This window comes from Nelumbo nucifera, chromosome 4, assembly GCF_055504915.1.
Source record: "Nelumbo nucifera cultivar China Antique chromosome 4, China Antique-T2T, whole genome shotgun sequence".
Lineage (NCBI taxonomy): Eukaryota > Viridiplantae > Streptophyta > Magnoliopsida > Proteales > Nelumbonaceae > Nelumbo > Nelumbo nucifera.
The window spans coordinates 17,047,816-17,063,904 of NC_142652.1; the positions used below are offsets into that span (position 1 = coordinate 17,047,816).

Below are 16,089 nucleotides of genomic sequence, written 5' to 3' on the forward strand. Positions count from 1 at the left end.
TCTATTTCTATAATTTGTTTGGTTCATATAGAAATAGGAATGGAAATTGGAATCAGCATAAATGAGATTTCATTCCTAAGGGAGGGGGAGGGAATGGTCATTCCACTAGGACTAGGAATGGAAATGTGATTCCTATTCCACCCAACCAAACAGTTAGAATCAAAATGGCCCATTCCAATTCCAATTCCAATTTCAGACCCCTATTCCCACGAACCAAATGGGGTCTTAAACCATTGCGTCAACTGGTGGTGCCGTATGGTCAGGTTAAATAGGTGTTCAATTTAGACATTATGGGTTATCTGGAAGCAAATCGACCGAAATATTTTAGTTTAATCTTTATTTTAAATTTCTACTGGATTTTCGAACATGATCTCAACATATGAACGCATTCATTTAGGAAATGTTAATAAAACTGAAGTAATAAAGATCGTTTATGGCCTCAAGGAATGGACTTTTTTTTTTCTCAACTATAACTATAGTTGATATATATTGAACGATTCGATGGAGATAATGCACTAGGACTAAGTTCCTTTTAAAAATAGTAAGAGGAAATGGTATAATTTCGTTGCACAGAGCTTTAGAGAAGTAAGAGAACCACAACCTGAAAGGTTGATGAATTGTGTAAAGTTAGGGATGCACAATTTCTCAGGGTTTGGTCCATTCATCATGGCCCAAGCCCAACCTTTAGGTTGCGTTTGGTTTCAAAGAAAGGTAGGAAAACCTATTTACCCTACTTTTTCTTATTATTTTTCTTTCAAACCAAACAAAGCCTTATAGGCCTGATCCCCAAAACGTGTTTCAGTACCATAGAATCTTCATTCAATTTTCCTTTTAGGGTGTGTTTGTTTCAAGCACACAGTATACATGTTTCGCTATAGTGAAAAACATCGTTCTCAACCTCTAAAAGCTATTGATAGTCTAGTAGCTGAGATGGCCACTTGGTAACCTTCCAAACGAGAGGCACAGGATCAAACCCATGGAACGACAGGCCAATTAAGTAATATGTAGTATGTAATACCCAAAAGAAAATGCAAGAATTTGATGATACGTTCCCTCGGTGTATACAGGCCAATTAAGTAATAAGGCCCAAGGAGATGATGATGAAACTAAAGCCCAACCAACAAGGCGACAATGAATTTTTATTTTATTATTATTATTTTTTTTGGGGGGGGGGGGGGGGGGGGGGCAACCAACTATTATAGATTGGTTCCTATCAGGCGAAACTTTCTTATAGAACCTAGATTTCTTCTACTCACTTTCTCTACCCACACACTGAATGATGAAGAATGGAGTTGGAACAAGTAATAAGGATGCAATAGTAAACGTCCAACCTCATCATCACAACTCACAAGGAATAAAGGTGACTTTTATCCCGTTTTAATCATAACATGCTTGTTATTCACTTCTAATTACGATCCATATATTAAATATTGGCCAACAACCAAATCTCAGAAAGTCGGAATAGAATGCGACCCGTACGCGTAAATAACTAAGGTGAGCTGAACAACAGAACGATTTTCAGTTTTTCAATATGAATAATGCTGAAAAGAAGATTAGGGTAAATCACAGACTTGCCACCCTGTACTTTGGGGGTGTTGATACTTGTAAAAAAATTGGGGAGTTGTTTGGCAAGTCTTTTGTGCTTTTCAAAGTTTGGAAGATTAAAATTTGGTTTTTTTTTTTTTTTCTATTTGGTAGTGAAACAGAAAGCCAGAGAGAGCTGTGTCCTACAAAGCTGATAGAAGACTAAAATGGCCAACAATATAGAAGCTTCAAGAGAAACTTATTGTCTTTCTGCACCCAAAATCTTTCATTTAACAGTAATATTATAGATCAAAGTAAAGTATTAAGATACTTGATTACCAAACGGTCTAAATATTTGACGGCAAGACCCCAAAAACTCATTACATATTTTGAACCATCTAGGCCAAGGTCAGTTTGGGGTTTCAAACAGTTATCTATATATCCTATTTTAGCACTCCACATTTAAAGATACCATTCATAACAGCTGAAACGGCTGAAACGGCTGAAGTGAATGACTTCTTTGTTTTTAATGAAGTTACGAGATCCTTAGTAGCTGAAGCTGAAGTTGGGTTAATTATTATACGATTGAATAGTTTTATTATTTGAGTATTTTATCCATTAAAAGACAAAATAATAAGTCATTTGCAACTAATACTGTGAAATAGGACAAAACAATAAATCATTTACAACTATTATGTATAATTTTGTTTTTAAGCTCATAGAAATATGAAAAAAAAAACAGACAATTATTATAATACAATATTTTAAGAAAAGAAAAAAAAATCTCCTAATAACTCAGTCTACATGTAGGAAAAGAATACCAAATTAATCCCAACAAAATAGAATTTGCAATGATTCGGATATTATGAAAGATGCTATTTGTAAAAAGAAAAAGAAAAGAAATTAATGAAAAATCACCTAAAAGATAGGTAAATAAGTGTGGCTGTCCTTGATTTGCGCCTGTGAATATGAAGTGGACCCAAAGCAATTAAAGAAGGGAAAGAGAAACAACGTAACATCTTACAGGTTTGTCAAAATATCTAAGTGCACATGCATGCATGCAATTTCCATACTGTAACTGTGGAAATGTCTACGTTGCATTATAAACTCCTACACAGAGTAAGTAATTGATACTAGTAGCAACATCTTAATTCCTAACTGGACCAAAATTGGATCATGGATTGCTACATTTTGCAATGACCAAATAGTAGCAACATCTCACAAGCAAAAGCCTTAAAGCCATCACCCTTTGGATGTGCATAAAAGCTCAGCTTTAAGTTTTGTCCTTTCACAATTATATTCTAAGCCTAAGGTGTGGAAAAGAAAGAGTTGCATTTAAACATCAAAGAAAAGGTCCACAGCAAATGGGACAGCTAAGACTGATCACCTTGACAACATTGCGGGTGGTTGACATGGGCAATCCCTCTGAAGGGATCCTTTCAGTTTCAGTTGTGACTTGTGAGAGTCCATTACACTTTGCTAAATGAACGTGCAAAACATGCATTGCAGTTTGCAGATGCAGCCCATGGGATGGGATGGGCGGATGGGGACTACACCTTCCTCTATGCCTCTATCCATACCGTAGCTACTCTCCAATTAAAAGAGGTTTCAATTTCCTCCCTCCTCAGCTTCTAGCGTTTTTACTTTTACCCAACAAACGGGGACTTCACTTCTACTTTTGACTTTTACAGTGTTGTAAATTGCATGGCATCGAAGCAACTCTCAATGGTTGGACTTGGACGGATATATACTGTACTACAGTGGGCCCTGGTCCCTGGGTGTTTCCATTCATTAGGAAACAGATAGCCTGTTATGGGGTCCATTCTTAAATCTGAACTACCAGTGCTTATTGAGAAAACTTTGGCTGTTTGGGACATAGACCAGTCACAACAGAAAAAAAAAAAAAAAATGGGGGAAGCAAACTGTAGCCCCAGACCAGCAGGTCCAGACCCATCCAACCTAAACGAAGTCGGACAACAACACAAGCTGAGTGATTGACCATCATACATAGTCCAGAGGGCCAGAGGAAGAAGAGAATCCCATGTGTCGTTTCTTTTTTTTTTTTAACTAATATAAACAAATAGAAAAAGAATAAAAAAGTAAGGTTGGGATCGCGTTGATACAAGTGGGGCCATGTGTACGGTAAAGAAATGCAGAACAAATCGTGTGTCTAGTCAAGTCTACACCACCACAAACCTTAAATTAAATTAACAAAACGAGTTACGAGATAAATATTATGGGCTAACAGCCATGGGCCTCTTTTCAGTTTTCCCTTAGGCCTAAAATATACTGCAAGTTAAGTTTTAACTAAAACGCACGTTAACGGCCGATTAAGTCTTACAACGATGACGATGACGACGACGACGACATCCACCGGTAGAAAAGAAAGAAAGAAAGAAAAGCAAGACATTAGTAATGAGGTTCAACTCCAACAAGAAAAGCAAAGGTGGAGAGAGAGAGAGAGAGATTGGTTCCTTCCATCGTCCATGACCCTCCACCTTTTAATCATATAAATAAAAGCCTCGTCTGCATGCTTCCCTTAAAAAGGAAGGGATGACTAAAACCAATATAGCAGGCAGCACAACAAAACAAACTGATTCCTCCATTCACTAAAGAATCTCAACCTCATCCATTCATCACATATCATCAGTTTTAATAGAAGGGGATTCAGGGAGGGCTTCACCCTGCTCTACCACCACCGAAACACACCATTTATCCCGACAAAGATCAACGAAAGTGCATTGCCGAATCACCAAAAAGAAAGGAAAGAATATTGAAAAGTGAAAGAAACCAACTTCAACCACTTGATATCATAGAGAGGTGCCACTGCACGCACTCACAGACTACAGTGTATAGTTCACTTCCAAATGATTAAAAAAAAAAAACAATACTTAATACAAAGAAAAATTAATTGAAAAAGAATTTCCAAACAGGAGCAACAAAATACCACTAAATATAAATGGAATGATAGAAGAGCCAAGCTCAAGTAGATTAAATCTTTATGCCAAATCTATTATTAATGATAATAATAAATAACTCAAACATACAAACAACCGACTAATGTAGATAAATTAAGAACAAGATATTAAAATGCAATACAGAATATTTATGCCAAACTTTTATTACTAATTTGTGGTCATTCCAAATAAAGTATATGAGAAACACATACTATTATAAACTTAAAATTGCATTAATAACTCCTGTGGTTTCCTTAATTTGAACTATGCCAACCCCTCGTTCAAAATCCTCCTAAAACGCTTTTCACCAAATTCTTTTGTCCACAATGAGAAATGAGAGGAACACATATATAAAGTGGGAAATGTCCAAATCCTACCACACCCATTAATCATGAACCGCGAATTAACATCCAGAACAACTAAAAGAGAAGCGGAACGGAGAACCAACTGAAAAATGAGAGATAATCCCATACCCAAAATAAATTGAATTCCCAAATAAATTGCTTTTTTTTTACTTCTTTTAACTTCTCCCGGAACTGAACAAAGTGTTTGTTAATCATCTAAAAAAGGAAAAAATAGAAAGAAAGAAAAAGAAAAAAAAAGGCACTAGTCCCTCTCTTCCTAATATTTTCTGAACAACAACAAGGAAAAGAAGAGGTCAAGAAGAAAGATTAAGATGAAGAAGAAGAACCATTAGTGGCAACATGATGAGCACTATTATCATTGTGGTGACTGTGACTGTGGTTCTCGTTGGCGTCAACGCTACTTCTATTGCCATTTGCATCTCTCTTTCCAAAAGTATGCTTGTTGTTATGCATCCAAACCTTCAACACACCTTTCCCCACCCCAATCTCATTGCAGAACTCATCAACCACCTCTTCGTCGCTCTTCTGCATCTTCCATCCGAGCCTCTCTGAGAACGCATACATCTTCTCCTTCTGTTCCTGACTAAATTTCGTGCGAAACCGCTTTCTCCCATTTGGGTTTGGCGTCACAATCGCTGTTGTTGCTGCAGCAGTTGTGTTCACATGATTTTCCGGCGCTCCAGATAGGCCGGTGCTCAGTGCCAACAACATATGAGGTGCAGATGGATAGTACGAAGATGAGAGAGGAGGTGGGGAGGCTGAATTCGGGCTCCTACAGCGAGCTACAATTGGCTGGTGTGGAGTGTGCTGCTGGTGCTGGTGATGGTAGTCCAACGTATGGGCACCCTCGTCAGGTTCACGGCGGTGGAAGTTGCGATGGCATCCACACGCGGCGCACTTTAGGGAAGTTGGGTCGGTGGGCGTAGCGGAGGGGGAGGGCATAAACTCTCCGCACCCGTCCACGGCATGGCCCCCTAAACTTGCCGCATGGTTTTTGAGACATTCCTTGTAAGTAATGACCGCGGATGGGGTGTGGTTCTGGTGGTGCCGCTTGAGTACGCCGTTGCCGAAGGATAAGGGCTTGGAAATGTGGTGGTCGGTGAGCTTGGTGGGTTGGGTCGGAGATGGTGTATCGGCGTCGGCTTCTTGTGGTCTCCGGCTACTGTTGGGGGTTATTGCGGTGGCGGTCAAGTCCATGGTTGGAACATTTAGGGGTCGGAATCTTAAGCTGGAGAGGACGCTTTCAGGAACCGTGTTTTGGTGGGATTAAGGAGGGCCTTTTCCATGGGAACGGTCGGAAGGTGGAGAACAGATGAGAGAGGGGGATAGGATGGTGGGCAACAGCGAGCGACCGCGCGCGCGAGAGAGAGAGAGAGAGGGGGGGGGGGGGGGGAGGGGTTGATGACGATGATGATCAGTTATGAGTGATAATAAAAATCTGGGGTTTTGTGGATGACGGGACTACAGAAAGACAACTGTTCATCATGTGTCTTTCTTAACCACTCGTTTTTAACCCTGGTTATAATCTTTGGTTACGTTTATGACCCGCTGGGGTTAGATGTGGTGTAATAAATATATCTTAGTCAAATATTTATTGCTTCAACTCGGTTGACTCACTCGTTCGTTTATTCCCCGTCCCCAATTTACGCTGTTAGCTAACTTAGCTAGAGTATTTGGAGAAATATGATATAGAGAGAAGAGAGGGTTGCACACGTTTGAATATCGGGTCACACTCGTTCTCACACCGAGTGGAATTTGGAATTTGGAAGCGGTCCTTAACCCAGTAACCCTCCTCCCGGTCCCGGCTCCTCCTCATTCCTCTCACTCTCAGTCAGTCAGTCCTTACTCACTCCTCACCTCACTGCAAGTATTGACCGTGAGTCTGTAACCGACCTTTGACATGCCAAGTGGTAGTGGCAATTAGTTGAATCTTGAAACTTGAAAGAAGCGGGACCCCTCAAACCAGAGGGGTATTTTTTTTTTTTTTTTTTGTCGGTTTAACCAGTTTCAACTTTTCAAAAAATGGACTAGCCCTTTCCTTAAATTGGTTCACATGTTTAAGGATATTTCGGTACTTTTACTCTGCAAATTCATCTTTATATATTTCGCTTGTTTTTGTGAAATCTGCGGGTTCGTCAATCCGGCGATGTAACTAATATTAGAACCTATCCTTGGCAATTTGACAGTGAAAGGACCACAGGGCCCCTCTGAAAAGATTAAAAAATAAATCTGGAATTTTTTTTGAGAAGATATAAACCTTCATGTTGGTGCTTATAGAATGGACTAGGGAGCAGGAATGGCAGCACCCCCTGATGCCACGTGCCGAAAAAGCAGGTATTAGATGACACGTATTGTTTGTCGCTCATGTCCCAAATATACACGTGGCGTTTTATTGCCAGGCGACTTTATTTGGGTCAATAATTTTTTAATTAAAAAAATAAGATAATTGACGTGAAGGAGGAGAACTCGTTACTCGGGTGTGCTGACTGCTGAGTTCAAATAAGATAATAACGATTAAGTAGGGGAGGAAGATGTTCCCAATGCATGGTAGAATGTGTATGTAAAACGTCTGAAAAACGCCACGTGTGAAGAGCAGATCCGATCTCCCCACAACGTCCTACAGCATATCTCCCGTGTATTGGAAACGATATACCGCACCACTACGCCATTTTAGTTTTGTTGGTACGAAAACCGTCGAGATGCACAGATTAGAACAGGAGGAGATAAAGCAACGGTTAGATACATAGTTGTATAGTTGTGGATGACATCAGCATTTGAATCCAATCATGGGATGAGGGAGGGGTTCAAACATCGTTGGATGTGCATAAACAATCACATCGGAACTCGCACTTTTATTTTGTATTTATTTACTATTAAAAAAAGAAACTATTTATCGTTGTCATCAGCGCATTACCTGCTTACTCCTTCGCCCCGATGGCGATGGGCGATGGGAAGTTGGGAACCACTTAGCTCTTATACATATGCAGTAATCACAACAATTAGAAAGTAAATTCATTTGTAAGATAATTGATGTGGATGAGATGGATTCGCCACATTTAGAAGGTCAAAATTGCTAAGTTTAGGAGGTTTACTTTGTTGTTGTTATATGTATAAGCTTGGGACATGTTATGTGTTAATAATATTAATAGTTAGTTTATATGGCCGGCTATTATAATTAGTATGATAAAAGACAAATAAGGCCGCATTCTCAATTATAACAAATAGATATAGATTGTTTACGTGATTGAACATCAGTCTGACTTTATTTGAACCGGTTTGTCAATTAATTCAGAGTGAAGGAGAATTTGTTGAGAGTGAAGGAATTCATAATTTGATAATTTGGATGGAATTGAAGCTGGAGAATTAACAAATTATGTAAGGAAAAAAATAGTAAAGAGAAGTAAGTAAAAATCATGCATATACGCACTCAAAAGGGTCGTTTTAATTTGTTGGTTCATATCAGCAACAGTAGCACGCTATGTGCTACTTTGGATGATTATTTCTCAATTCTATGTTCGATTTGTGGGAAAGGGCATCAGGCATGTCCACGCTGTATTCCCTTGGTATCTCACACTTTTTTTTTTTTTTTGTGGGTATCTTACAGTCAACTCTACGTTTATTTCCTGGTAAATTCTAATCCGGTGTATATTATCATTTGCATTTAATTTGCAGGATAGTGAAAATGTGGATGAATGAGGGATGAGGATTATACCGGTGTTTGTGGGACCACTGTTGAGTGTTGATGGGACCCTTAACTCACAATTAGGTACGGTACGTAGTTCCTTAAATGCAAATTAACCATCGTATTAAAACGAGCTAAATTAATATTGTGATTGTAGCCAAAACTTATATTGTCATATGACATACATACATGGATACTATTTATTTATTGGGTCCATATTAACAATTCTTAAAGCTACAGAAACATTTTACTACTTTAACCTTTTTTTTTTCCTAATTTTATCATTTTTTCCCACAATACAAATGCATTTGCGTATCGTAAGGAGGAAGTAAAATTATAAGCTTTCCAGTATATTTCATTTAGAAATTATGGTATCAAGACTTTTGTTTTGGCTAAGAGGAGGAGCTGTCATGTACTCATGTGAAGGAGAATGGGGTTTTGGTAGGCCTTTACCTTTTAGCCTTTTTTGCTCTTGTATCAAAAATAAAATAAAGTAGTTAGTTGCTAATATGTTATCTGTGTTCATCACCTCAAGTCTCAAGATTTTGAACAGCATACAATTCCGGTATTTCGTTATAGCCATTCAAATTAATTTTCAAACTTTTTACTAAAATTTAATTCATTATATCTCTTATTATCCCTTTCTTCTTGAAAAAAAATTGGGAAATATCTGTGAATGCAAATCAATGCATGTATTCAACTTTTATTGTTTTACTAACTTTATCAGGGGAAAAAATTAGTTGATGTTATTGATATATATATGTATGGTTTCGTAGAAATGCCAACATTTCAATTAAAGTTCTTCTAAACCAGAAAATTATATTACCAAGGAATCCATTTGCTTACTTGAAAAAAAAATCAAAGGTCCACAAAGTTAGAAACCATGGTCCACCCAACCTTTTCAGACTATGTCGGAGGAATTGCTAACCTAACCTTAAAGCAAAGATGATAATTTCATAACCTACTAAAATACGGCAACAGTTCATTTTAGACTAGAGGTGTTAGGGTTGCATTAATTCTAAGTGCTTCCATGCGCCCTCCTCAATTATGAACATAGCTAGTGGATAGTGGATATAGATCCATCATTATTCAACTGTCTCCCACTTGGGATATATATCTATCTTTTTTTAACCCAAGTCATTCATCAATTCAACATACGGGAAAATCAACTTATTTCTAAATATATTTAACGATGTTAGGAATTAATTAAATGGGTAAAGTTATTCTGATCATATAGTAAAGTTTAGGTTTAAACAAAGTGTATTTATTGCATCCATTTCCCATGCACTCATCAACCTCCACAACGAATTGAAAATTGAGATTTGAGAAGAACAAGTTACAAACTCACTCTTGTAGATGAAGATAACCCTTATCAGTCATCACTACTCACTGAGTCACTGCTGTTTGGAACTTGTAGGGTTTTATTAAGAGAGTGATGGTTTTGATTTGAGTAGAGAGGACTTTGTAATCTGTCTCAAAATAAGTTCCATAGGTTTGAGCGTTTTATGAGTTGAAAAGATCAGAGAATACAAAGGGGGAGTTATAATTTGATAGGCGTGACACCGACCTACACTTGAGGCTATCCTTTTGTTTTTTGAGATATCCCCAACATAAAGATGATGCCAACCATGTCTATGACCAAGCCAACAGGAAAGAAAAGAAAAAGAGGTTGAGATGGCTACCTCGTATTTAGGTCTACCAAGTCACCTGGACTAGACCACATTACACTGACGCCCTTTCCTAGTGAACTGTGAATATAAGCCAAAGTTTGAATAAGTGCTTATTTCAAAAAGCATTTATTTTGGGTTGGATTATATTAATAAGCATTTGGGAAATAAACCTGAAATAACTGGTAAATTTATTCTGATAAGTGTTTTTATGGACAAGTTTAAAATTTGGGTTTATTTTTAAGTGCTTATTTAATAAGCCTTTATTTCTTTTTTGGCATGTCTTAGCCTATCACATCATTTTAAAAATACTTATACTACCCTTATTCAAAACAAGTGTTTTTCACCAAATATTCATAATCACCTATTAGAATAAACAACTATTTTTTAATAATCACTCCCAAATTTAGCTTAAATAATAAATTTGCTTACTAATTCTAGCCATTTTATTTGTTGAATTTATAATTAATTTCCATGGACGAGAGGCATAGTTTGAACAATCAAGCCAGTAGTATGTATATATGGTGAAATTTAGCAGTGAAAGGAGACATGGAGTAGCTAAAGGCACGTTTGGGTCAATGGGATTGGATTGGAAAGCCTAAAACTTTTACCAAAACAAGCCCACCCGCCCATACCGCTGATGCCAATAGCTTCACATGTTGGTGTTATCTTTTCTGAATTATTCACTGTCCAGGTGAAGATTCAGTTTGGGATTTGTAGTTGCAAATTTCTGGATGCCTTCACATGTAGTTGGTACAGAGAACCCATTCCAGATGTTTGGACAAACTTGGTTTTTTCTTCTTCCCTTCCATTATCTTCCATAGTAAGAGAAACCAAAGTAAAGCTAATTAATGCACTTAAATTGCCATTCTCAACCTCTAAATCTATTGTATGTGGACGATATGGGCAATGACGAGTGAACCCGAGCCCAGGCGGAAATGCTAACAATTGTCACTGTGAGTTGAGCCTTAAAGCCTTAAAGCCTAGAGTAGAGTCACCTTTGATGATTTCATCAAGGACATCTCCTCTCCCCCTGACTCTTGATCACAGTTGTCCGTCCATGACTCATGTAATAAAGGATTACATTACGTAACGCAATTACCAGAGATGGTGGTGGTTTGTGGGTACGTTAGTGGCTGCAAATACAGAACGTGCACTTACATTTTGCCCGCTCCGCCATAATTCCAATGTTGCGTTTTCAGAAGAGGAGCCCAGGGCGGAGTCGGAGAACCTGGTGGCTGTGACTCATTTGTCTCAGGCCCATTTAAGGGATATTCTGGCCCACAAATAATAGCATCCATGACGATTGACAATGACAATAGAGAATTAGAGATGGAGTAAATTAGTAATTTGATTTCAGATATTTGTAATACAGCTTTAAAATGTTACCTCCAAAAGCACAAGCACGGCACAATGAAAATATTTATGTTTCAACTTTGAAGCTGGGCTCTGGTGTTCGTGCTGGAAAGTGCAGACCATTCGATTTCGATGGTGGGTCCAGCTAGCTCTTATGCATAGGCTCCTTCTTACTTCTTAGGCTATTACTCTTTTCCCTCACGCCCAAAGCCTTCTACGGTTCTACCCTCCCAGCTACCGAAACAGTAATTAGTAATTACTATATTAATGTATGTATTTTATAGACTAAAACCAAATCCCCTATTCATTTGATTTACATTTTCCATGGGCATGGGCATAAGCAAGATAGGACAACTACTGACAAACACACACCCCCACACACTATCAGTTTAAATTAATCTTTATTCTTCAATCCTGAATCCTGATCACGCGAGTCTTAGAACACCTATTAGGACTCCTATATATATATAGATATTCGATCTCAAATTCTCAATTTGTTGAATGTTGAGCGTGTGCCGTGCCTACTTTCTTCATTTCGTTTACTTTTTTATTTATGCGTCTTTTGGATTTTTGCATGATTTCAGAGGGCTTCTAATCCTAATCCCAGTTATAAGTTGGTTCAATATATACTTGTTACTTCAACCCTTTAAAACTAATATAATATTGATATCAATAATAGTGTGTTAGACTTTTGGCATTACATAACCTATCCGCAATCAATAATGGAGACTTTGGATTTGATTGATATTTACTAAAATTTGTGTTCACTACTATTTAATTTATTGATTTTATTCATCTTAATTTGGATGAGCAAGAATGAGCAAGCCTGTCTGTGGTTGAAGCGCTTAGACAACAACGAATTAAAATTTAAAATGAATGGTATGGCTTTGCATTCAAGGATGGTCACGGGCCTCCCACTACATTTCCAAGCAAATTATCAATTTAGGTTCAGTTTAGTTTGGGAAAAGTACTAAATACATACAAATTAATACAAAATATAAGGCTTTGCATTCTATATATTTGTATTTGTATTCCTTCTAAATTGAGTCATAAAAATAATAAAATAAAAAGGGAAATCGAGTGACAGGCAGGATCATCAGAATTCAGAAGCATCCATCAACTCGACTATGGGATTTTTCACATATAAGAGATAAGATGGTTGATGATCCGATTTTTATATTTATTACCAATATTTAGTTATTTACTGGGGGGCGGGAGGTGGTCAAATACAACAACGAGAACATCTTTTATGAAATAATTGAGGTTTTTCCAATGGGTATGACCTACAACAGTGGGAGAGAGGAGAGGATGTGGAGTCAAATGGGCCAAATGTGCTGGTTGAGAATGAAGGCTGTATTAGTGTTTTAGTGCGTTGGGCGCCTTTAATCTCTGCCGGCTCCCTTTATCATAGACAGGTCTCGAATGAATGGAACCAGATTCCATGAATGAATCCATGGGCCCCGTCCACCCCACCCGCACCCAGAAAGAGAAGTGTGGGTCCACTCCCCAATTTGCTCTGACACGAGATAATACTAAAAAATTTGAATGGATGAGCGCTTGACTCACCTAATGCATTTATGCCTTTGTGCAATCACACCCTGCCAAAAGAGATTGGGTAGATAGACATCACTCTTTTTGGGATATGTTCTGTTAATTCACTTAATTCCCTTTTATTATCCAATCAGACAGAAAATACAAGCATTAGACACAACAAATTTGGGACAGATTTATATTTATCCCCGAGACTTGATTTTTCAGAATGTAATTAGGTTGACCCGGAACGGAAAAACCCAGCTCTCAGTAAGGTAATTTCTGCCAAACATGAGATGTTTTCTGTATATTTAAATGGAGAAGTAAATAAGTTGATGACTGGGCTGAAATTTCAGAGTTCCCAATAATACGTGTTAAACACGTCATCAATTCATTGGTTGGACCAGGCACTAAAAGACCAAAATAAGAAATCTATATTCAAATGAACGAAAATCCCCTTCCCTTCTCATCTAAACCCTAGCGAGATCAGATCATCGGTGACGGTGATGTGTAGGGCAACTGACATGTGACAACGTTATTCCGGTGAAAAACGATTCCCCCTTCTTTTTTTTCTTCTCGGCATCGACATTGGATAGAAGCAGAGCAGCGGCTGCAGATCTCCCTCCTCTCCAATCTCTTTCTCTCTCTCAAATTCTCTCACTCTCTCCTCTTTTATATCAATTTCGTCTCTTTCATTCTCTTTCCATCTCTCTCATTATTTTTTCCTCTCTTTCTTTCTCTTTCCGCCATCCCCTGTTTCCCCTTGCCGACAGCCACAGTTATGCCCTCCACCGTTGACCATCGGATTAGATCGGCCCCGATTCATCCTACCGTTTATTCTTTCCCTATAAATTGAACTCTTATAATTATTATTACTTTTTTTCTTTTGCTTTTGAATGATTCCAAAACCGGAGATACCCTACCTCCTTCCTCTCTCAAATAACTGAAGCTTCAAATCGAAAGGAACCTCTACTCTGAAACGTTTAAAGCTTCAAATCAGCATCATTAGTCTCCTGATCAAATTGAGAAAAACAGATACTCAATGGAACCAGCTCTAGCATTAGAGTGTCTGATTTTCTGTTTCCGCTGGCCATTGGACACGAAAGTTTATCAAATGAATGTTGCTGCCACCGGCCGCCTGTTTGATTTTTGTCGGAATAATTTCGTCAAACATCGGTGATCTGATATTGTTAGAGGATTTTCGTGGGTTTTTTCATATTTTAATGCCTGATCCAACCAATGAAACGGCCGTTAACAGGATAGCTCCGTTAAATCCCATTAACCTGCCTATTAAGTCATTACTGGTAATGTATTCAACGCGTATTGGTGCTTTCAACCCACGGGTTCACAGAATGTATACTCGAAATTTCATGGGCTATCTGGTTAGTGGGCCCTCACCATTGCATAGGTAATGTGGGTTTTACATTTACCTCCCCTTCCGCCATAATATATATATATATATATATATATATATATATATATATATATATATTTTTTTTTTTTTTTTTCTTGTTTTGAAGTAGCCATAATTTATTTTCTTTGGTGTGAAACAACAAATTATACAAGTAGAATTTACATGTACAACAAGTGCCGACACAAGTCCACATCGATTATTCAGACATAATAAAAGGGCCGAATGGTCCATCAATGTTCACGTTCCCCTTAAAATGGGGGTCCACCAAAAGAGTACATCTGTTACCGTTCAGGTTGGTGGACCCCGCCATGAATAGTGGCATTAATGCAATGCCGGTAGTAAATTCCAAACCAAGGGTCATTTTACCAGCAGCTTTATTTCAAATTTAAATTCATTCTCATCTTCTGCCTTGTTTCCTTTTGTAATTATACAAAATAAATCAAAGACTTATCGTTTAGGAATCTCAGCCTCTCAGAATTACGTATGCAACCCAAGAAAAAGTCATCACAAAGCGACGACTTAGAGACCAGTTCTTTAATGAAGATGAAGAATTCAGTTTGAATATGTAGCTGATTTAAAGAGATGGGCGGGGGGTGCACCCTGCATACAAGGAAAGCAAAAGATAGCAATTGAATTGGGTGATCTGAGAGGAATAGATTTGAGAGTTGATATTTGATGAGTATATATATATATAGCATTAAGACAGATTGTTTTCGGAAATAAAAAATTGCTTCATGAATAAAGAAATCAATGAATGCAAATAAGAAGCATGGTATGATGGTCCCCTGGTTTTTCTTTTTTCATTTTCTCAGGATTCCCGAATTTCCCTTTTGCCTTTATTCATTCGCAATGGAGATTGGGGCCAGCTTGATTTTCTCACACATGTACTGTTTTATGTCGTTATCTGGAATAAATAGGTTAAGACATGCTAGCATGCCCATTTACTTGGCGCCAAAAAGATCAATTTCTCCACAGAAATTATTACAACATATATTCCTTTTTTTTTTTTCCTGTAAATCTTTCTTTTGGATAAGGTCGCTAAAATTAAGTTTCAGAATTAGATTTTTCTTCTTTTATCTCCCTCTAATAATCATATGTAAGTCTCTCCATCATAAAACTAAAACTGAACTTGGAAATATCTGCAATTGGTATTGGAAAATATAGATGGGCTTTTTGCTTTCCAACTTTATTACTTTTGTTCTTTGCGTTGTAGTCTTCATGTTTATACTTCTATTGGATCTCTAATCTAATTTTAGAAATTTAATTAGTTTACCTTTGAAGATTTGTGTTTTTAAATTACCAAATTTAGGTCTTTGTGTTTTATGGCTAAAAGTATTTTAACTTGGACTATATCTTTAGAAGAAACACTTACCAAACGCTTGTAAGTTGTAACATTTTTTTGTCTACTACAGTCGACAGTTCAAAAGGGAAAACTTATCCAAACATAGGCTCAGTTTAAGGAAATTACAGTTATACGCCATTAATAGATATTTTGGTTAGTCTAAAACATAGATAATAAAATGTTTATAAGGAAGAAAAATTTTGATAAAACAAAGTTTCCAAAGTATAAAAGTTTGTTAAGCCTAATCATTAT

The 16,089-nt window shown here is 37.5% G+C and overlaps 1 protein-coding gene across 1 annotated transcript; it reads right to left on the minus strand.

Annotated features, from left to right (window-relative positions):
• Positions 1–4,964: 4,964 nt before the first annotated feature.
• LOC104598131 (zinc-finger homeodomain protein 8-like) lies at positions 4,965–6,243 on the minus strand. The gene has a single exon (XM_010260050.2). The coding sequence runs from the start codon at positions 6,041–6,043 to the stop codon at positions 5,153–5,155; it is 891 nt and encodes a 296-aa protein (XP_010258352.1). The 5' UTR covers positions 6,044–6,243; the 3' UTR covers positions 4,965–5,152.
• Positions 6,244–16,089: the final 9,846 nt, after the last annotated feature.

Bases quoted from the DNA above. Each gene is read 5' to 3' on its own strand.
- LOC104598131 (XM_010260050.2), bottom strand. From the start codon at position 6,043: ATGGACTTGACCGCCACCGCAATAACCCCCAACAGTAGCCGGAGACCA.